General features: G+C 41.3%; 2 protein-coding genes across 2 annotated transcripts; both read left to right on the top strand.

The window, feature by feature from the left end:
- The first annotated feature begins 7,156 nt into the window (after window positions 1-7,156).
- On the top strand, window positions 7,157-8,471 carry LOC139470358 (probable G-protein coupled receptor 139). Its single transcript, XM_071252752.1, has one exon. The coding sequence runs from the start codon at window positions 7,320-7,322 to the stop codon at window positions 8,469-8,471; it is 1,152 nt and encodes a 383-aa protein (XP_071108853.1). The 5' UTR covers window positions 7,157-7,319.
- A 1,613-nt stretch (window positions 8,472-10,084) lies between these two features.
- Window positions 10,085-14,685, top strand: LOC139470479 (mucin-6-like). Its single transcript, XM_071252886.1, has 2 exons — window positions 10,085-10,088; window positions 13,151-14,685. The coding sequence occupies exons 1-2, from the start codon at window positions 10,085-10,087 to the stop codon at window positions 14,683-14,685; spliced, it is 1,539 nt and encodes a 512-aa protein (XP_071108987.1).
- Window positions 14,686-22,527: the final 7,842 nt, after the last annotated feature.

Genomic DNA, 22,527 nt, shown 5'->3' with positions numbered 1-22,527 from the left:
GTATAACACTCGTCAGGAGAAGGTGGTGTTTACTTTCAAGTAAGTTTTTCTTTGTTTTAGTATATCTCTATTTGACCAATCGGGTATTTAGTGAGTATGTAAGTAGATGACCAGGTAATGTTAATGCTGATTATTATTTTATATATTTTATTTTATACATGTTATGGAAAACATTACCAGTTTGGGGAAACAACGCTCATTTTATCAATTACTTCCTTTCTTTGTACAGTTGGTTGTTTGGTTCGTTGTTTAACGCCGCACTCAGCAATATTCCAGCTATATGACGGCGGTCTGTAAATAATCGAGTCTGGACCAGACAATCCAGTGGTTGATATCATGAGCATCGATCCACGCAATTGGGATCGATGACATGCATCAACCAAGTCAGCGAGCCCGACCACCCGATCCCGTTAGTCGCCTTTCACGGCAAGCATAGGTTACTAAAGACATATTCTAACCCGGAACTTCACAGGTCTCATTATACAGACGAACATTAGACACACCATCTACCATTACATATGAACATGCAGAACATGTATGTGTGAAACTGCCTTCATTGGTTGGTTGGTTCGTTGTTTAACGCCGCACTCAGCAAATTTCCAGCGTTCTGTAAATAATCTGGATCAGACAATCCAGTGATTGACTTCATGAGCATTGATACGGTAATATGCATCAACAAAGTCAGCAGGTCTGACCACCCGATCCCGTTAGCCGCCTCAACAATCAAGGATTGCTGAAGATCAGTTAGGACAGATTCTTTTAAGGAATGGGTTTTGTAATAAGCATACGGGTAGGTTGCTGGGTATATATTCTAACCACCCGTGACGATCCGGGGTAGAATAGGTCTTCAGCAACCCATGCTTGCCGCAAAAGGCGACTATGCTTGTCGTAAGAGGCGAGTAACGGGATCGGGTGATCAGGTTCGCTGACTTGGTTGATGCGTGGATCGATGCTCATGTTGCCAATCACTGGTTTGTCTGGTCCAGACCTAATTATTTACAGACCGACGTCAAATAGCAACATTGTCAAACAAAGTAAGAATTTGAATAATATAAAGCATCAGACAAAGGAGAACAATAACAGTCTTCCCTGTGACTGTTTTTCTGTAAATCTGTGACAGTTTTGTGACAAGATATTCCTTGCAACATTCCAAAAGTATGATTTTGACCTTAGCACGAAAAGTAAAATGTCACATAAATCTTGTTTTGAAACTAATCGAAAGAAAAACCATCTGACTACTGTTGACTTCCGCCCCTCCGACATGAGGAAACAACACACTTTGTCATTACTGTTCTCTCATGAATACTTGTCGGAAGGAAATCCGCCTGTGTCAGCATACATAAAATATCCCCTTTTTTCCTTTTGATAATCACAAACAGAATAGAACTAATGTGTTTTGTTCCGTCACGATCTTGTATAATGGTTTGATTTGATTTAATTTAATTTTTTTAAATCGCATAATACGCAGCTGCTTGAAGGAAGCCCAGACACATTATCATTGAAAATAAATAAATTTGCTTTTTTAGTCACGAATTTACAGCATGTCACCATGGCAGGGGGCTGCAAAATCATGTTTAACCTCAGTCGTCTATGAACAAAATTATTTTGACATACAATTATCAAGACACCTGTGTCAGGAATGCGTGATGGTTAAATAGATAAAATCAAATTTGACAACAGTCGACATTGAACAAATCTATTTCTAAACAGAATTACCCAGCTGCATATTATTTTTTGCCAACTGTTGCACGAATGAGTGAGGGTTAAATACACACAATCAAATTTAACAACGGTTCTAAAACTTTTAATTTTCAATTACATAGAAAAACAAACTCGGTTTACTTTCTTTTGCTCCAGATAAATCTGGAATGGTTACACGATACGGTCCCCTCGGGATCCCGGTCAGAGAAGGCCCCCTGAAGCCACTGATGAATGGCCTGTTGCAATATGTTTCGTTGTTTCTTTGTTGTTTAACGCCGGAATTAGCAATATTCCAGCTATATGACGGAGGTCTACTTAATCGAGTATGGACCAGACAATCCAGTGGGATCGGGTGGTCAGGCTCGCTGACTTGGTTGATGCACAAACAAATAATACAGTGATTGATATCATGATCATCGATCTACGCAATTGGGATACGATGACATGCATCAACCAGGTCAGCAAGCCTGACCACCCGACTCCGTTAGTCGCCTCTTACGACAAGCATAGTCTCCAGTTACGAAAAGCATGTGTTGCTGAAGACCTATATACCCGGATCTTTACGGGTCCGTGTTAATCGCAGTGAAATATCAAGTGTTATGACCCGTGAAGATCCGGGGTAGAATAGGTCTTCAGCAACCCATGCGTGCTGTAAAAGGCGACTATGCTTGTCGTAAGAGGTGACTAACGGGATCGGGTGGTCAGGCTCGCTGACCTGGTTGATGCATGTCATGGTATCGCAATTGCGTGGATCGATGATCATGATTTCGATCACATGGATGTGTCTGGTCCAGAATCGATTATTTACAGACCGCCGTCATATAGCTGGAATATTGCTGAGTGTGGCTTTAAACAACAAACAAACTTAAATCGATAATACGTAATCGTAGGTAATATGTCCATGATCATAATAACTGCCATGAGAAACATTTTATTATTTAGTTTTGGCTTAACATTCATATCGATAATAGCCTTGGGGTTGGTTCGTGTTGCAGGGAATTCGTATGACTGGCTTGCCTCTTAAGATTATACATGAACGTATGCTAAAAAACTTACATGTAATTTGTTCTGGCGCCGAAGGGTGTATCGTTTGATTAGTGTGTTTGCGTCGGTTGTGATTCCACCCACGTTCAGCCTCGTGTGAGTGGACTCGAGGGAATTCCGGGTTAGAATCGTAGGTCCATAGCATGCGCAGTCTATGTTGCTCGTAGGAGGCAACGGAATGGACCTGTGGTCAGGTTCGATAACTTGGTTGATTGAGTGGCATCGTACCCAGACGGTGTGGATCGTTGTTCACAATACTAATCTACCCGTGAAGATCCGGTGTAGAATAGACCCTTAAAGATCCGGGGTAGGATAGGTCTTCAGCAACCCATGCTTGCCGTAAAAGGCGACTATGCTTGTCGTAAAAGGCGACTAACGGGATCGGGTGGTCAGGCTCGCTGACTTGGTTGATACATGTCATTTTATCCCAATTACGTGGAATGCTCATGATATCATTCACTGGATTTTCTGGTCCAGACTCGATTATTTACATGCTGCCGTCATATAGATGGAATATTGCTGAGTTGAACAAACACAAAAAGCATATGAATGAGTGACTCGGGTTAGTTTTTTAACAAAGTGTACAGATATGTATATTTTCGAAACATTGGGTCGATGGTAGAAATTCATATTCTGTATTTTATGTTTGGCGTTTTTTTGTGAAATGTTTTCATTTTATTTTTTATATTTCAAAATAACGCAAACGAGTTTTACGTGTAGGATCAAATACACAACAGAGAGAGCATTTCGCCGGAGACAAGCAAACTTGTGTAAATCGTAATCGTTTTCTCTTGTATTGTACTGCATCGCTTGACAATTACAAAACCAGCAACAGCAGCCTGCTAATGTCATCACAGCCCGGGCTTGTTTTACAAACTTGCTTAGGGATGTACATATAACATCATGTTTGATTAGGCAGGAAACTTGTTCCGCCTTGCTAATGGTCACATTTTTGCGTGTGGAAAGTAATATACCGAAGATTACTCGTGTGTGGGATGCATGTTGAACGATGTTCGATACATTTTTTCAGTGTTGTGGTTGACTTTATAATTTGAAAAATAATCGTTTCCAGACAATTAGAAATCATATATAGAACCCCATGGGACCTCCCCTATCGATTTATGATATCCGTAATTCACTTTTCGCTTTAACGCTAAATGCCTCTGCTCGAAAAGGGGCGGTCGGGTAGCCTAGTGGTTAAAGCGTTCGCTCGTCACGCCGAACAGCCGGGTTCGATTTCCGACATGGGCACATTGTGTGAAGCCCATTTCTGGTTTCCCCCGCCGTGATATTGCTGGAATATTGCTAAAAGCGGCGTAAAACCATACTCACTCTGCTTGAGAATCACAGTCATTTCCTTTTTAACGAGTCTTCGTAGTATTCAATTTTGTAAAATCCGAAGTTGTTTACGGTTGCAACAAAAGTTGCGTCCCTTAGGTGCATTATGATCCGATGAAGTTGGATTCGAATCCCGTACTGCCCTGTATGTGGGTATTGATGTGTCAGCATTAGACCATTCTCCGTGCTTCTTTTACAATTGCTCGATCACACATTTCCTCATTTGTTCTTACGTATGTGAGTCTGTGATTATGTTAATTTGTATGTGTAATTTGTATGTCTAATTCATGTGTGTACATTTGTGTGTTCGTGATAATGATCACTTGTGTGTGTGATAAATGTGTGAACATTATTATGCTTGAGTTTGTTGCCATAGTGGTTGATATTTATAGTGTTAATTTTATTTGTTATATCAAACCCCCTAATTAACGATTATGCCAGGATGATTAGCGTCTCACAATACTGTATTCATCAACATCCTTACAGTATCGTAATAACAGTATCGTGACCGGTGTAAGACCGTGAAGATCCCGGGTAGAATAGGTCTTCAGTAACCCATGCTTGCCGTAAAAGGTGACTATGCTTGTCGTAAGAGGCGACTAACGGGATAGGGTGGTCAGGCTTGCTGACTTGGTTGAAGCATGTCATCGATCCCAATTGCGTGGATCGATGCTCATGATATCAATCACTGGATTGTCTGGTCCAGACTCGATTATTTACAGACCACCGGCATATAGCTGGAATATTGCTGAGTGCGGCGTAAAACAACAAACCAACCAACGGTGTAATTCAAGGGGAAAACATGAACTGTTTTCATTACACCTCCGTCTTGAACGCACACCCACCCACTCTCACAAACGCACACAAATACACACACTCGCATACACAAACACACGCACACACAAAGGCACTCAAAGTCATCACACATACACACACGTAGACACACACACGATATACATATTAATATTCATATATGTGTACTAATGCAGCCAAATAGGTATATCCTGGAGTAACATACTTGAGTATGGGATCACCCGGAGGCTTAAATATTCATTTTTGAGATATTTCAGGACTGTCTAATTGCCCTGTCTTGTTGATGAACTGATTACTTTGGAAGCCGAAAATACTCTCGAGTCAAACAGAACAGCCGGAAACAGCGTCTTGTCAAAAGTTCCGGGGAAGGGGTTTGGGGGAGGAGGGAGGGGGTGAAAGGTTGTGTGTAGGAAGAAAATATCGAATAAACATAATATATCGATAACAGGACTGTGTACACAATTAAACGGAATCGACTCAGATGTTTAACGGACAGCTATGATTGTTAAGTGTCAAGGTTGACATCACTTGTTTGATCATTGATTGTATTATCTCAGCCACGTGACGGCCAATTAACTGTTTGCCTCCGTTTTCTATTTAAACCGGCGATAAACAATCCTGTACCAGTGCTTCCTGCGTGTTTATGAGGCGCCGAGTGACCCGGTTTCTATTACAGTTTACTTTACTTCTAGCTTCAGAGCGACTAACCCACGCTTGAACCATCATCCCACGCTTGACGTAAGGCAAGAAGTACCTCAAACACATGTACATCTAACCTGCTCAAACAAGATCAACGTGTTTCCGGGTTCGCTTGAAGGAAAGGATTGTGCCTTGATGACTTGTGTTGCCTACCCGAAGAAAGGAAACGTTTTGATCCGTTGCAAGAGAACGACAAATGACGTGAAAGAAACGATCCTCTTTAACGCCGGGAATAACTGCCGATCCAATTATAGTGTAAGTGGTTTTATCATCAACGAAGCCACTGATATCGGTGCGAACATCAAGGGATGCCTGCTTTTCCGTTTAACAGGTGATGTGCATGTCGACCCTAGATATCCATCTACAGGCTCTGGTCTATGTATTTCACCTTTAGATGTGTACCTACAGTCTTTGGAAATGTGACTTCCCTATTTCAACGTAGCGTTTCGAATAGAATTGATGGAATATCTGTGGCAAAATATGCGGAAACACAAAGTGGACTTAATTAGCACCAAGAGAGGATGAACTTCAAGGTAAAATTAGAAGCAAATTGATGTTATAATCAGATTCATTTTATGTAAAAAACTATCAGTGAATGTGACACATCAACACAAGCTGTATTGAATAATTACGAGCTTGCGGAATTATGCTGAGGAGGTGATAAGACTGTTTAAAAGAAACGATAATTCATATATGTATTTATTAAGTATTTCACGCCAGCACGAGTTTGAATCGAGACGTGTTACCAAGAGCTGCTCAAGTTACATCGCGAGTTACAGAAGTTTACCAATAGAAGAAATATCTTCACGGGTTTGTGCAAAGTGGCCTATTTCATCATGCAAGCGAACGGCAGGCGCCGAATGACACATTGACGGAGTGGCTTATATTGCTTTGAGCCACTCATAAATGTTTGACATGTCGAGATGTCCTCGGAGACAACAAGTTAGACCTGCCATAATTTCTCACGCACTAATATCCGCTTTCCATAAACACCACTGTTTGCATCCTCCGAAAGCAACAACCTTTATGTTCACCAAAATAACTTTCTTTGCCTAACGTGTCCGCTGTTTAATGCACACCAAATACCCGGGACGCCTTTTTTTCCATGTGTCTACCCAGGCGTCAAGACACACCCTGCTAAAGACACACATACACGAAAGACCTTTCAATTCCGGAGGGATTACCACGAGACAGCTAGACCAGAGAGCTATGTATGATTTATCATGGCACCAACCAATTCCCTGCTGATGTTGAGGCTTACCCAACTGTAGCAAAAGTCTCCAAATGTGAAGTATTAACGGAAAATGACATATGACAATCCTTCTCAAGGCTATAGTTAACCATACGCACAGCAAAGCGAACCGCGGGAGGTACTTAGTCATGCAGGAGAATGTCTAAGGGAAGTTTACTGATACACGCGTTCTGGTGAAAATCTAACGAACTTCTCCGCGTGGATATTTTTTTTACAAAGAGCCAATGCTGGAACCGTGAATACATTATTGGATTTCGTTTATGGGTGAATTTATCATGTGTCTTAGCGCTAAAAATGCATCCTACTTTGTCATTTAGACAGCATCTAGGGAGAGAAGCTGCTATTAAAGGTGCTATTTCTTGAGGCTCTTAATAATTCAGAAGACATTTAAGCATAAACTTTTCCGATACTTAAACATTACTGACAAAAGATTGGATATCAGTGTTACAGCATCTGTGTATGAGACTCATATATGGACACAATACCAGAGATGGCTTCAGGGATCTGGTCCAACAACTCATCACTGAGTATGGAAGTGAATGCTACCCTTGAATCGAACTCCGGCGACTGGAAAACCGTTGATGCTATAGCATTCCATATGGAAACATACTACCTGTGGGTTATTCTTGCTTTAGGATTTCCAGGCAACTGTTCAACAGTGATCACCATCATCAAGATGTCTCCAGCACGGTCCCTCACCGTCTACATCGCCCTTCTCGCCATCGTCGACAACCTCGCCATCGTTAACAAGCTTCTGATGTTCGTGCTCTCAGACAACGGAGTCCAGATTGGACAGTTTGGATGCAAGTTTCTTGCTTTTTGTGGCAACTTTCTCATCACCTTTGCAAACTGGCTCCTCGTTGCAATGTCAGTTGAAAGATTTGTTGCAGTATGGTACCCATTCAAAATCGGACAAATCTGGACCTTCAAAAAATCGCTTGTTGTCGTCATCGGAATAACAATACCTCTCCTGGGTCTCTTCCTTCATTTGTTCTGGACAGTGCACTACGTGAACATGAAAACCTATATCCTCTGCATCGCCCATGAAGATCACCTGGACTTCGTTGTGAACGCATGGTTCTGGATTAACATTACCGTGTATGCTCTTCTTCCCTGCCTTCTTCTTCTGATTTTTAATTCCTTGATCATCTCCGGGATAGTGAAATCAAGTAAGGTGCATATATATTTAAACAGAACTGGCTCAGTGAAAAATGGAGCCGTTGTGTCCAATGAACGTCAACGTCAAATAACAATGATGCTTGTTTTGTCAGCTATAGCCTTGGTGATACTCACATTCCCACGATGCGTTATGCTGTTACTGTCTCCGTACCTGAACTATCCCACAAACTCTATGAGTGGGGCTGTCATTTATCTCATTGATACAATTGCCTACGTTCTCTGTGACTCAACCCATGCCATGAACTTCTACCTTTACTCGTTCAGCGCCAGGAGGTTCAGGAGGCAATTCATTGACCTGGTGTTATGCCGGAAGCGGAAGATGGCGCCGGCAAGCACCCAGTACATCACGTTGTCGTCTCGACCGTCAATGCGATTCAATATGGCAATGTTCAGAGAGTCTGTGAACAAACCTCCTGTTCGGCAAACAATCAGTAATGACATGTGACCATTTTGATTTCATCTGGCACAGATTACTTTGAATAGTGGGAGACAAACCTCTGTGCTCTCTACCGTCAGGGGGATTCATTGCTTCTATATCAGTTGACCACTTCAGACATGATTTGAAAGTGGTTGTTGGTGGAAGTAGTACAATGACCATTATCATGATCGATCACCATTTGTGGTTCGTGATGTATAATTCATGTTTAGTTTAGGGATCCCCGTCGGGATTCCGGGTTAGAATTAGTCCCCTGCAACGTGCCTTCACCGTAACGGGCGTTTAGATGGGTCTGGTGCTTAGGCACACTGACTTGGTTGACATCATGTCGTTTTACCCGACGGCGTGGCTTGTTCCTCGTCAATCACTTCACTGGTACCTTTTGTTTGTTTGTTTGTTTAACGCCGCACTCGGCAATTTTCCAGCTACATGACGGCTGTCTGTAAATAATCGAGCCTACACCAGACAATCCAGAAATTGATATCATGAGCATCGATCCGCGCAATGGGGATCGATGACATGTTTCAACCAAGTCAGTGAACCTGACCACCCGATCCCGTTAGTCGCCTCTTACGACAAGCATAGTCGCCTTTTAAGGCAAGCATGTGTTGCTGATGACCTATTTTACCCCGGATCTTAACGGGTCGTGTCTGGTACTGATTAAGCAACAAGTAAATTTCAGATCTAGAGGTAGCAGTACTCTTAAAGAGGCATTGTACTCCACAATCACTTGTCTGTCAATCTCGTGTCGGTCGTGTAGTTTACGTAGGTATTTATATAGTGAATCCAATTTTCTGAAACTGCTAGGCTGATTTTTCTCACTTGTGCATTTTAACTTCAGTTTTAGTACATATGTCGTCAGCTTCGTCATTTTACCAGCTTTATTGTTTGCGCGATCATCAGGCATTGTATATATTGTATATAAACTAGGATCTTTTGGGTTTTAAAAAATATGTTCTAAAAATATATTATCCGTAGTTATAAAGTCGAATGTAACGTACAGTAGGATGGTTCGAAACCAATACTTATCACGAGGAGTGTTTGTTAACATGGTTCAAGTGACTAATGATTTTAGATAAATTAATTAGAATTAAATTAATAAATTGACATTAATCGAGTCATACAGGCAGGGAGGGAAAACCTATAGGAACACGTATAGGTACCTAACAATGGGATTCCCTGTGGACACGTCAGCAGTATCAAATATTAGTACAAATATATTTAAAACATATGCTGTACATTTTTGTGGATTAATAGGCGGAGGAATTTAGATGCATTCTTCTTGTCATTCTTTTGACATTATGAGGCTATGTGTGCTATGAGACAGCTTGCCATTAGTTTGATTGTAGCCGTATACCCCTGTTTATATATTTACCATTCATGATACACTTTGGGATTTCCTTCCACATGACTGAGTGAGTGAGTATGATTTTAGTGATATTCAAACAATATCACGACGGACATCAGAAATTGGTTCCACACACTGTACCCATGTGGAGAATCGAAACGGTATACCAGGCTCAACATTCCCCTAGACAGTTCTTCCCCGGGGTGGGCGGTCGGGTAGCCTAGTGGTTAACGCGTTCGGTCGTCACGCCGAAGACCCGGGTTCGATTCCCGACATGGGTACAATGTGTGAAGCCCATTTCTTGTAAAACCATATTCAGTCAGTCAGTCTTCCCCGGGGATAAAATGTGACCGAACCTTTCCCGGGTAAGAACTGGCACGCCGTGACTTGCAAACGCTTTAGCCTACCAGGCTGCCCCAGCGCCACCCTCCCATGTTAAGCTGACAGACTAATACTGCTTAATAACTCAACTCACTCACTCACTCACTCTATATGTTTCCCTTGTGTGGTTAGAATTATGTCACAAATAGGAGGCAAACAGTGTTTTCGTACAGTTTGATATGGAACTTTTACATTCCAAAAACCAAAAAACGTTGGGATATTTGTAACTGTTTGTCTTTGTATTGGGCAGACCCGTGAAGATTCCGGGGCAGAATAGGTCTTCAGCCACCCATGCTTGCCTTAAAAGGCGACTATATGCTTGTCGTAAAAGGCGACTAACGGGATCGGGCGGTCAGGCTCGCTGACTTGATCGATGCATGTCATCGATCCCAAATGCGATGATATTAATCACTGGATTGGCTGGTCCGAACTCGATTATTTACAGACCGCCGTCATATAGCTAGAATATTGCTGAGTGAGGCGTTAAACAACAAACCAACCAACCAAACAAAATTGTATTGGGCAGGAGGGCTTATCCCAGAAACTAAGCATTTTAAAGATATCATTTGACACTGTGGGAAGCAGTAAAGAAAACAAATCTATTAAAGGAACTACGTTCGTCTGTTCGTAACAAGAACCCATAAACGTGATGTTATGTACAAAATAAAAATAAAAATTCAATATAAAGGCAGATAAGTTATTTAAATTCATATTTCCATTTTCAGGAACGCATAATACATACATTTAAATTATTCGGTATTTTCGCAACAGCTGCTTCCTATCAACAAAGACGACAATAGATGTTAGTTTCAATAATCACTCGCTCATGATCATTCATCACTGTTTAATATAATTTTCACATTATATTATGCAAACTATGTTGTGCGTTCGATCTTATATTTGTACATATATTTACAATGTCATGTATTTAACATACAGACATGTTTGTTTGTTTCACAACGTCCAAAAAAACAGTCTGTTTTTTCTCGAACACTTGATACACTCATTAATTGATTAATAACTTCATGCGGATGATAAAGTCGGAATTATACAACGGGCTCTGGTTATTCGCTGGCCTTGACGTTGTATATTTATGATAATGGGAAGGGTTTTGTTGTGTTATCGCCGTCAGGTTCAAGTGAGTGAGTGAGTGGGTTTGTTTTAACGCCGCTTTTAACAGTATTCCAGTTATATCACGGCGTGTCAGCTAATGTGGGAGGAAAGCCCGAAGTGATGCAGGTCTCAGACGTTTACAACTTCGGTGAAACCCAAGAGCAAGGGGTTGGTGCTGACAAACCTAGAAACATAATCGGGGCGAACCGGGATTCGAACCCACAATCATAGCTTTCCGGCAAACCCAAGGGACGCAACTCTACACAGCGAATCGCGGCGCCCTAGACGACTGGGCCACCCGTGCTCCCTCCGTCATGTTCAAGTAAAGTGACCAAGTATCAAATGATCAATAACACCCGCAAATATGAAAACATACACTGTTTATCTTCTAATGGTGTAAGACAATTTTTCTTGATACAAAAACCATTATTATGTTGTCTTTCACACTTATTTAGTATGGCAAACGTTTACCATTTTATTGTACATTATTTTGATACATGTTACTGGTCTAAGGCACTGCAGTTCACTGTGCAGAGTTGCGTCCCTTGAGTTCGCCGGAAACCTGTGATCGCTGGGTTGAATCCCGGTTCGCCCCGATTATGTTTCCAGGTTTCTTAGCACCATACCCGTGCTCTTTGGTTTCACCGAAGTGGTAAACGTCTGATGCCTGCATATTCGGGCTTTTCTCCTTCATTAACTTGACACGCCGTGATATAACTGGAATACTGTTCAAAGCGGCGTTCAACCCAACTTATGCACTCACTCACTCATATATTGATGCATAATACACAATACCTAGTCATTATTGCAACTTTTGTCTATATTTTTCCAGGAATAATTGTTAATTATTTCATTAAAATGTTTATGTTTGTCAGCACCATACCATGGTTTTTAGCAAAATGGTAAACGTCAGAGACTGGCACTTTGGGCTTTTCTCCCACATCAAGCCGACACGCTTTGAGATAACTTCTGTTCAAACCGAACTTACTCACTCACTCACACTTTAAACGTTTTTCAACATAGCCATATGAAATATTATCCCGTTGACATGACATTGCTCGGTTGTCATGACGGGATACAATGAAACCTCGTTAATCCGAACAGTACCGTTGGTGGTTAAATCGTCCGGATTAAAAAGATTCCGGATTAAAGGATTTGGAGTCATGTTGCCTTCAGTATACATAGATGTTTCCAACTGGATCAACTTGGAGGCAGGATTTCCAGATTAACGAGGTCTGCATTGAAAAGGTTTCACTCTAAGTTTAATTTATAGTCATTGCCATTATCATAATTATGTGTCCGTGTTCTATATGCTGCTCATGTCAATAAATGTACGAAATATTGATATTGATATTTTCTTTATACAGATATAGCCAAGTATGTTTGTTTGTGTGTTGTTAAAGGCCGCACAGCAATATTCCAGCTATATGATGGTGGTCTGTAAATAATTGAGTCTGGACCGGACAATCCAGTGATTGACATCATGAGCATCTATCCATGCATTTGGGATCGATGACATGCATTAACTGAGTCAGCGAGCCTGACCACTCGATCCCGTTAATCGCCTCTTATATGACAAGCATAGGTTGCTGACGACCTATTCGACGCCGGATCTTCACGGGTCCATGTATGTAGCAGATTTGGATATAACGTTGAATATAACAAACGTTTATCGGGAATTCTACATGTAAGTCCGGGAATAATGAAGAAGTTTTGTATATCCCTTATCAGTAATCATCACCACCACCCCCCTCCTCATCCTCATCCTCATTCATCACCACCATCCCCCTCCTCTTCCTCATTCATCACCACTATCCTCCCCCTCATCCTCATTCATCACCACTAGCCTCCTCCTCGTCCTCATTCATCATCACCATCCCCTTCCCCCTCATCCTCATTCATCACCACTATCTTCCTCCTCGTCCTCATTCATCACAACCATTCTTATCCTCATTCTCATTCATCACCACCATCATCATCATCATCATCATTCATCACCACTATCCTGCTCCTCGTCCTCATTCATCACAACCATTCTTATCCTCATCCTCATTCATCACCACCATCATCCTCATTCATCACCACCCTCCCCTTCCCCATCATCCTCATTCATCACCACCCTCCTCATCATCCTCATTCATCACCACCCTCCCCCTCCCCATCATCCTCATTCATCACCATCACCATCATCATCATTCATCACCACCACAATCCTTCTCATCCTCATTCATCATCACCGTGATCACCATCATCACCATGATCATCATCACCATCCTCCTCATTCATCACCACCATCCCCCTCCTCATTCATCACCACCATCCTCATCTTCATTCATCACCATCATCATGATCATGATGATGATCATCATGCTCATTCACGATCACCACCATTCTCCTCATCCTCATTCTTCATCACCACCATCACCTTCCTCCTTATCCCCATTCATCACCATTCCCTCCTCATCCTCATTCATCACCATCGCCATCATTATCATCATCCTCATTCTTCACCAACATCCTCCTGCTCTTCCTCATTTATCATCACCACCCCCCTCCTCGTCGTCATTCATCACCACCATCCTCCTCATCCTCATTCATCACCATCCTCCTCGTCCTCATTTATCATCACCATCCTCCTCATCCTCCTCATCATCACCATCCTCCTCATCCTCATCCATCACCACCATCCTCCTCATCCTCATTCATCATCACCATCCTCCTCATCCTCAATCATCACCACCATCCTCCCTATCCTCATTCATCACCATCCTCCTCACCTCATTCATCATCACCATCCTCCTCATCCTCATTAATCATCACCATCCTCCTCATCCTCATTCATCATCACCATCCTCCTCATCCTCATTCATCACCACCATCCTCCTCATCCTCATTCATCACCACCATCTTCCTCATCCTCATTCATCACCACCATCCTCCTCATCCTCATTAATCATCACCATCCTCCTCATCCTCATTCATCATCACCATCCTCCTCATCCTCATTCATCACCACCATCCTCCTCATCCTCATTCATCACCACCATCTTCCTCATCCTCATTCATCACCACCTTCCTCCTCATCCTCATTCATCACCATCCTCATCCTCATTCATCACCATCCTCCTCATCCTCATTCATCACCACCATCCTCCTCATCCCCATTCATCATCACCATCATTCTCATCCTCATTAATCATCACCATCCTCCTCATGCTCATTTATCACCACCATCCCCCTCCTCATTCATCATCACCATCATCCCCTCCTCATTCATCCCCACCATCCTTCTCATCCTCATTCATCACCACTATCATTATCATCGTCATTCATCATCACCACCATCCCCCTGCTCATCCTCCTTCACCACCACCATCATGATTATCCTCAATTACAATCACCACCATACTCCTCCTCATCCTCATTCATCGCCACCATCACCACCATCATCCATCACCACCATCGTCATGATCATCATCATCATTCATCCCTACATCCACATCCTCATCCTCATTCATCATCACCACCATTCTTCTCCTCATCCTTATTCATCACCACCACCACCACCATCATCATCATCATCATCATCATCATCGTCCTCATTCATCACCATCATCATCATCATCATCATTAGAAGCGTCCCCTTTACCTGTCCGTGCTTCACGACAGTTTGACTTGTGTCCAATTTGGAAAAATATAATGGTTGAGTTGACAATAAATCAATCGCTAAAATGATGTTACGTTTAGTTTACTTTATGTTTAAAAAGAAACGATACCAGGAAAATAACATCAACACCACTCAAAGATGGAACAGTGTCCGTCATGCTTTGCTCATAAGTAAACCCTTTCCATATTCATAAGAAAGCTCTGCTTACAGCGCGATTCTGACTGCATCATGACACGCCTTCAAAGTAATCTCCAAAAGCAGCGATTGTATCAGAAACGGATAAACGTTTCTTTGAACTATTTGCTCTCTCTGTCAGGAATGTCAGCCAGCGGACACATTATACGTATACGTTGTTCAGCTGGTGCCAGCACGAACATTGCTAGACTCCAATCATCCGCGAACGCTCCAGGCCTTATCAGACAGACTTTCCTCGTTAACGACATATTCCTCATTCTTTGAGTCTGTTACCCAAATTCTCATAACATGGAATGGCGGTTTTCACATACGTGTGGTTCGCTGTATTCCAGTGATCCATTGGACTTCGAATTCGAATACAGTAAACTACGGTTATAACGAACACGCTTATAACGAACTGACGGATATAACGAACTTACATTTTGATCCCGACTTTTTGCTGTAGTTATGCTGTTTATATGCTTATAACGAACTACGGTTATAACGAACTGACATTTGTAGTCCCTTTGAGTTCGTTATAACCGTAGTTTACTGTATATAATTTACCTTTATTTGCGCTGGACGATGTAACAATTAAGACGGTTTCAAGTGGTTTGATATTTTAATTGGAACTGAGTTAGTTGTGTTACTGAGTTACTGGATATCGAAAGGGCTTTGTCGCTTTATTTATGCAATAATTGTTTAAATTTGAAATGAAATATAACCAAACATTCAGACTTATTATTTCTCATTTTTCAACCAGCACAAACTCAATTTTGAGATGACGAGTCACTGACCTCACTATGTTAACACTGCAGTGTGCTTTCTCTAGGAAGCTTTGGTGAACAAGGACAATATGAAACTGTGTTAACTTGATGCCCTGGATGTTCAGAAATATCTTATGGTGTCTTTAGTTGCCGTATACGGTGTCATATTAGGTTAGTGGAAAAACCCTTGGCGAGGCGTGTAAGCCTCTTTAAGGATGTTAACAAAATGTACAAGCTGTAAATATAATATGAGCAAGGTCAACACAGTCACGCAAAGTGGGCTTGATACTACTTGGAGTATTGAAGGAGAAGCATATGGTAGCTGTGACCTATACGACATGGCCGCATTACAACCTCGTGACGAGGAGCTGGTCCAGTAAATACACACTGCCCTATATAAGGTGTATTGGCATGATGGGTTGGTTTAGCCACGGTGTCAAATGATATCTGTAAAATGCTTAGTTTCTCGGATAAGCGCTACTGTCCGGTACACCTTTGCTTGGTTAGTTTGTTGTTTAACGCCACATAGTATGTATCTTGAAATTTCAACTTTGTATCTTGAAATTGCAAGAATTAAAACTGAAAAAAACGGCCCTGAAAGGCTTCCGTACGTTTCTGATGTTTCAGCCACATCTTTTTACCCTAGGGCAGAGGGCAACTTGTATATATTTAGTTCAAGGCAAATCACTGGCGCTGCGCGTGTTTAATTATTTGACTGGTGCGAGTTGGCCATGATCGCCTCGTGATGCTGACGCCGACAAAACACCTTTTACAAATGCTTCAATCAGTCGCGTTTCTGTGAGGATGAGATTTGCTTTGACATAAACCTGAATTGTCAGGAGCTTAATGTGTCAGATTGTTCGTTCTGTGGGGTCGGAACATGCTTCAAGCAATATTACAGTATGCAATAACGATTTTTGAATAATCGATAATTGATAATCGGTTTCTATCCCGGATGTGCAATACGTCAAAACATCATCTGAGTTTTCATTCTATTGTTTAACCCTTCCATTCTTGTTAAGGAATGGACAGTTGTTTTTCAAATATACATTATGGTGAACCAACATTTTAATTAATTTACACTTGGCTTAGGCGGAATAGTTTTGTAATATTCTGACAAATGAATAATTTCGAATTGTGTCGGTAAACATGTGTCGCCAGTGGGGTTTGTTTGTTTGTTTGTTGGTTGGTTTGTTGTTTAACGCCGCACTCAGCAATATTCCAGCTATATGACGGCGGTCTCTAAATAATCGAGTCTGGATCAGACAATCCAGTGATTAATATCATGAGCATCGATCCACGCAATTGGGATACGACGATCGCCAGTGGGGTTGTGACCCACATCGTGTAATTTTAGGACGTCTGATCGTCGACTTCAGCAACGGCGACACATGACGGCGCGCATTCGTCACCACTCGCCCCTCTCCGTAAGCTGACCTTGAAAATCGAAAATGGTTGGCTGCACGAAGAATTGTAATGCTTCAGCAAAGTCACAGGATCCTTGGCCAATAACGCAGCATATTTCAGAATCCATTGTCCAGACACAATTTTGAATTTTGACCCCTGTTTGACCTTTGTTGACCCTTCCCCAAAATGCCCGGGATTTTCAACCGGGCAGCCCAAGTCAAAATTGTTCTGTATACATCAGGGAACTCAAAACACTTTCAAACATTTGTTTCCATGATTTGGTCACGGGACCTACAGGTTGGTCCTTGACTAATATATGAGAAAATCTACGCGAATCATTACGCAACGAGTTGACAATTTCTTTAGCTATATCCCATTGCACTTAGATGGAACCCCGTCGCAAAAATGGCCACGACAGGGGCACGAGTCGTTATTCGGCTTGTCCCGGAATAACACGAATGGGTCATAAATGAGAAATTGGCTATTAAATATTTTCATTTATTTGTATAATCATTAAAACCTAAAAAAAATATTAAAACAATTATGTATAATGTTGTGTTATACCAAGTTACGTGTAACAATGTCTAAATTTAAAGGGGGCACGGGTGGTTCAGTCGTCTGAGGCACTGCGATTCGCTGTGCAGAGTTGCGTCCCTTGGGCACGCCAGAAACCTATGATTGTGGGTTCGAATCCCGGTTCGCCCCGATTATGATTCTAGGCTTGTCAGCACCATACTCGTGCTCGTGGGTTTCACAGAAGTGTAAACGTTTGAGACCTGCATCACTTCGGGCTTTCCTCCCACATTAAGATATATTAAAGAGGTGTTAAACCTAACTCACTCATATATCTTAAAGCAATCAGATGAGACTTTCACGAAAATGTAAAATCAGGTAAACATTTATATCCCTGCTCAGGGCTCTATATTTCTATATAATTCCCGTCAGCATGCATTGTAAATAATATCAGCCCTCGACGGAGCTTCGTGCATGTGTAACAGCAGCAAATAACGCATTCATCACGCAAGTATACATACAGTCAAAAAAGTGTTCATGTATATTTTCCAAATATTTTCCACAGGAGAATGTTTTGTCAAAGTGAAAAAAGGGATGTGTCTTCAGTAGGGGAATGTCCTCGTAACACAACATGCCTGTGAATCCCAATATTGGTGTTCATTGACGTTATATTGCAAGAACACAGACAAGAGTGGCAGTTGTCACTCACTTCTGTTTAATGTCATTATCCAGACGACTGTTCAAAGAATAATGTCAAAGCACTGTGGATAAGAATCGCTTTGGCCATTAAGCTGAAGTGTCTACTTTAAAGATTAATGCTGCTGACATTCGTGTATTAACTGTCGACAGCATACTTCCTCATAGTACACTAAAAATAATGTCCTGTCGCTTTCTGTCTAAATAGCGATTAAAGTACTTTGAATAATTCATATCAGTTATTTTCGCAGTCAGTGCCTTCTTAAATTATACCCATCACAGACCCCTCACGGGGAAATACGCAGGCGAAGAAAGGATTTCTTCTGAAAGACTTTCATTACTAAAGTGTTTTTTTCAGATTTTGAAATTGTTTGGATATTTGGAGTTATCATATAATGGGTAGGTTTCTCGGCAGGATAAAGCCAACGGATAAAAACGATATCCGTTTGGGTCAAATGCGGATAGAGATGCAAATATCAAAGGTGAAGTAGGGACTACTTTCAGTGTTTACAAACAAACATGGCGTCGCCCTTGTCATTCGGCGATCGAGTCAGAATTAACCCTCGTGAATCTGGATAAACTAAAGGGATAATTGCTATCATTATCAAACGAACAGTCTAATATACTGAAAATCGGTGTCTAACTGTGATGTACCTAAGGCATTTTTGGCAACTTTGGAGACATAAATTTTGAAACAATTTTGCGAGGGCACTAGGCCCGGCCAAGCGGGATCAGTAGTCATATCTGTGCTTGTCGACCTCTGCGGCTTGAAACCTTTTCCACAAATTAAAATAGTTGGAAATATGTTTAAATTGTTAGCTTGTTTCGTTTTGTCGCTGTATGTACATCTGACTGTAGTTAACGTTATGACAGGACAGACCGACTGTCAACAACGTCTGAACGTGGCCGTGACGTCTCATAGACCAGGGTTAGAGTAGCTTCTCTTTGACAAATTAAGAATGCACCCATGTTGATAATGGCTCAAAATGGAACAAAAATGAAATGGTTATTGGATTGTGTGTATTTGATACCTGTATCAAAGTAGTGCTTTGGATCTTAAGTTTATAGTGTTTCGGCGGCTGACATCAGCCGAGTAACGTTTCGATAACGTATGTAGGTAGTTGGTTATATATTACATGTTCAAGTGTATACTTTCTTTTGAACGGTAGTCGACTTGACAAAGTAGACACAATTTATGGATAACAACTTCTTTAATAACGTAAAGGCGTCGTTTCGGTATAGATCCTTATACCGTTGTCAAGCAAGACTGAATGAGGGTACTTACTTACTTACTTATATTGGAGAATTAACGTGCGCTTTCCGACTGCAAGCGCCATTTAATGTGTTTCCAAAAAGGGGAAAAGTGAGTTTGTGCAACCCAGGAGGGGGCTTTAGGGGTTACTTATATAGTAATTTTGAAATTTTGAGATTTGGAAAGAATGCCAAGAGTGGGTGGGGGACGAACTAAGGGAGCTGTGTGTGTTGGGTGGTTATCAAATAAGGTAGTTTTGGTTTTAATATTTTATTTGGGGTTTAAATGCGACTAATTAGTCCTGTTTTTATTAGGTATATGCCTAAGGCTTTGAATTTTTCTAATTTATTTTGTGGATTTAGGATTGATTCTAGTGTAAGTCCGGTTTTAAGATTTAGGGTGGTCTGTAGTGTTGTTCGGTGTGTTTGGTAGTGTGTGCAGTGAATGAGTACGTGTTCTGGTGTTTCTTGTTGTTTGCAATGTGGGCAGTTTCCTGTTGTGTGTAGTTTAGCTATTTTACGGTGATTATTTAGTTTGGTGTGGCCAGTTTGTAGTTTGGTAATTATTCTGTCGATTTTTTTGGATGGGTGTAGTATTTTGGGTTTATTTAGGTTTTTTTTGAGTACTTTCCTGATTTGGCTATTTGAGTTTTGGTATATATTTTGCCATTTTTTGTTAATTTTTTGTTTAGTGACACTTTTGATTTCTGATTTTGAGCTGGGTAAGTTTAAGCTTATTTCTGGGAGTTTAAGGGATAATTTTGCTGCTTTATCTGCCTTTTCATTTCCAAAGATTCCTACGTGGGCGGGGATCCAAATGAACTCTATTTGTTTACCTACCTTAGTTAAGTTGTTTGAGCTATTGAGTATTTGATTTATTAGTTTGGGGCGGTTTTTAGTGTTTTTATTTTTGAGGGCTTGTAGTCCACTGAGAGAGTCGGTTAGGATGAGGATTTTTTGGTGTTTTTTAGATTGCTGATTGTGTAGTGCTGAGGCCATGCCCATTAGTTCGGCCGTGAATATGGATTGGTTGTTTGGGAGTCGGTAAGATTGTGTGTCTTTGGTTGGTTGTGCGATGTGGACTCCGAAACCTGTGTGTTTTGAGATCGGATCTGAGGATCCGTCTGTGTATATGTGACACCAATTTGGCCAATGTTCATGTATGTATGCTAGTGTGGTGGTTTTAGCGATGTTAGGATCGGTCTGTTTATTTAGTGTATCGGCTAGTGTTGTGTCTATTTTTGGTATTTTAAGTTTTGGAGTGAAGATATTGGATGATTTATTGTTTTGTTTAAGATTATTTATTTTGTGTTCGTTTAGGTAATTGGTTATTCTTTGGGAAATTGGAGTAAGTAGTGGATGTTTCCGGGGTAGGGCTTGGTTTCTAGGGCTAATATTTTGTTTTATTAAGTTTTCGATTAGTGGGTTTGATTGGGACGCAGCCCAGAAGTTTAGGGTAAGTTGTTCCCTACGTAGTTTAAGTGGCATTTCTCCTGTTAAGGCCTGGAGTGAGGTGGAAGAGGTGCCATGTTGAGTTCGTGTGATTAGTTTTAGGGCCTGATACTGGATTGAGTCTAGTTTTTTAATGAGAGAGTTGTTTAAGGTGTTGTAAATGGCACTGCCATAGTCTAGTTTGGACCTAATTAGTGATATATAGAGTGAGAGGAGGGTGTTTTTAGAGGCCCCCCAGTTGGAGCCGGTTAGGCATCTTAACGTGTTTAGGTCTTTGCTGCATCTGGTTACAAGGTTTTTAATGTGAGCATCCCAGGTGAGATGTTCATCGAAGATTAATCCTAAGAATTTGGTTTGTTTTTGGAATTTGATTGGTTTGTTGTTTAGTTGGAGGTTTAGGGTGGCGGGTTGCATATTTTTGTGTTTAAATACTATTCCTGTGGTTTTTTCTGAGTTTAGGGAGAAGCCCCATTTGTCAGCCCATTTTTGTATTTTATTTAGAGATTTTTGTAGTAAGTTTTGGGCAATTTTAATGCTTTTAGTGCGGATCCAGAGGGCTCCATCATCCGCGAATTTTGATGTGTTTACTTTGGGGGATAGTCCCTCGAATAAATCGTTAATCATAATATTGAAGAGTGTTGGGCTTAGGATGCTGCCCTGGGGAGTGCCATTTTCTAGGGGACATTGGTCCGATAGCGTTTGGTCTATGCCCACGGTGATTTTGCGGTTTGTTAGGAAACTTTGGATGTAGTTAATTATTTGACCTTTAAGTCCTATTTTTTGTAGTTTTTGTATTAGCCCGTTATGCCAAACCATGTCGAATGCTTTGGAGAAGTCTAGAAAGATGCCTGTAGTATATTGTTTGTTAAGTTGGCCTGTTTTAATGTCCTGCTCTAGTCGGGCGAGGTTATCTAAGGTTGAGCGTCCAGGAGTGAAACCGCTTTGGTCTGGATTTATTATGTTGTTTTGTTCTAAGTAGTGTTGTAACCTGTTTTTGGCCATTGATTCCATTACTTTGCATAAGTTAGAAGTTAGGGAGATTGGTCTGTATGAATTAGCCTGGTCAGCTGGTTTATTGGGTTTGGGGATTGGTATGACCAGGGCTTGTTTCCAAGGTGATGGGACCTGTCCGTTTAGATATATGAGGTTATAGAGTTTCAGAAGAGTTTGGAGTAGTTTGGGTGGTAGTTGTTTAATTATCTGGTATGAAGTAAGGTCTAAGCCTGGGGCTGTGCCCTTTTTCCTATTTTGTAGGACGTGGAGTAGTTCTTCCATTGTGAAATGGAGATTAATTTC

Source organism: Haliotis cracherodii, unplaced genomic scaffold (genome assembly GCF_022045235.1).
Source record: "Haliotis cracherodii isolate W230 unplaced genomic scaffold, xgHalCrac1.p SCAF_20, whole genome shotgun sequence".
Classification (NCBI taxonomy): domain Eukaryota; kingdom Metazoa; phylum Mollusca; class Gastropoda; order Lepetellida; family Haliotidae; genus Haliotis; species Haliotis cracherodii.
This window is presented reverse-complemented; position numbering and strand designations above follow the sequence as displayed.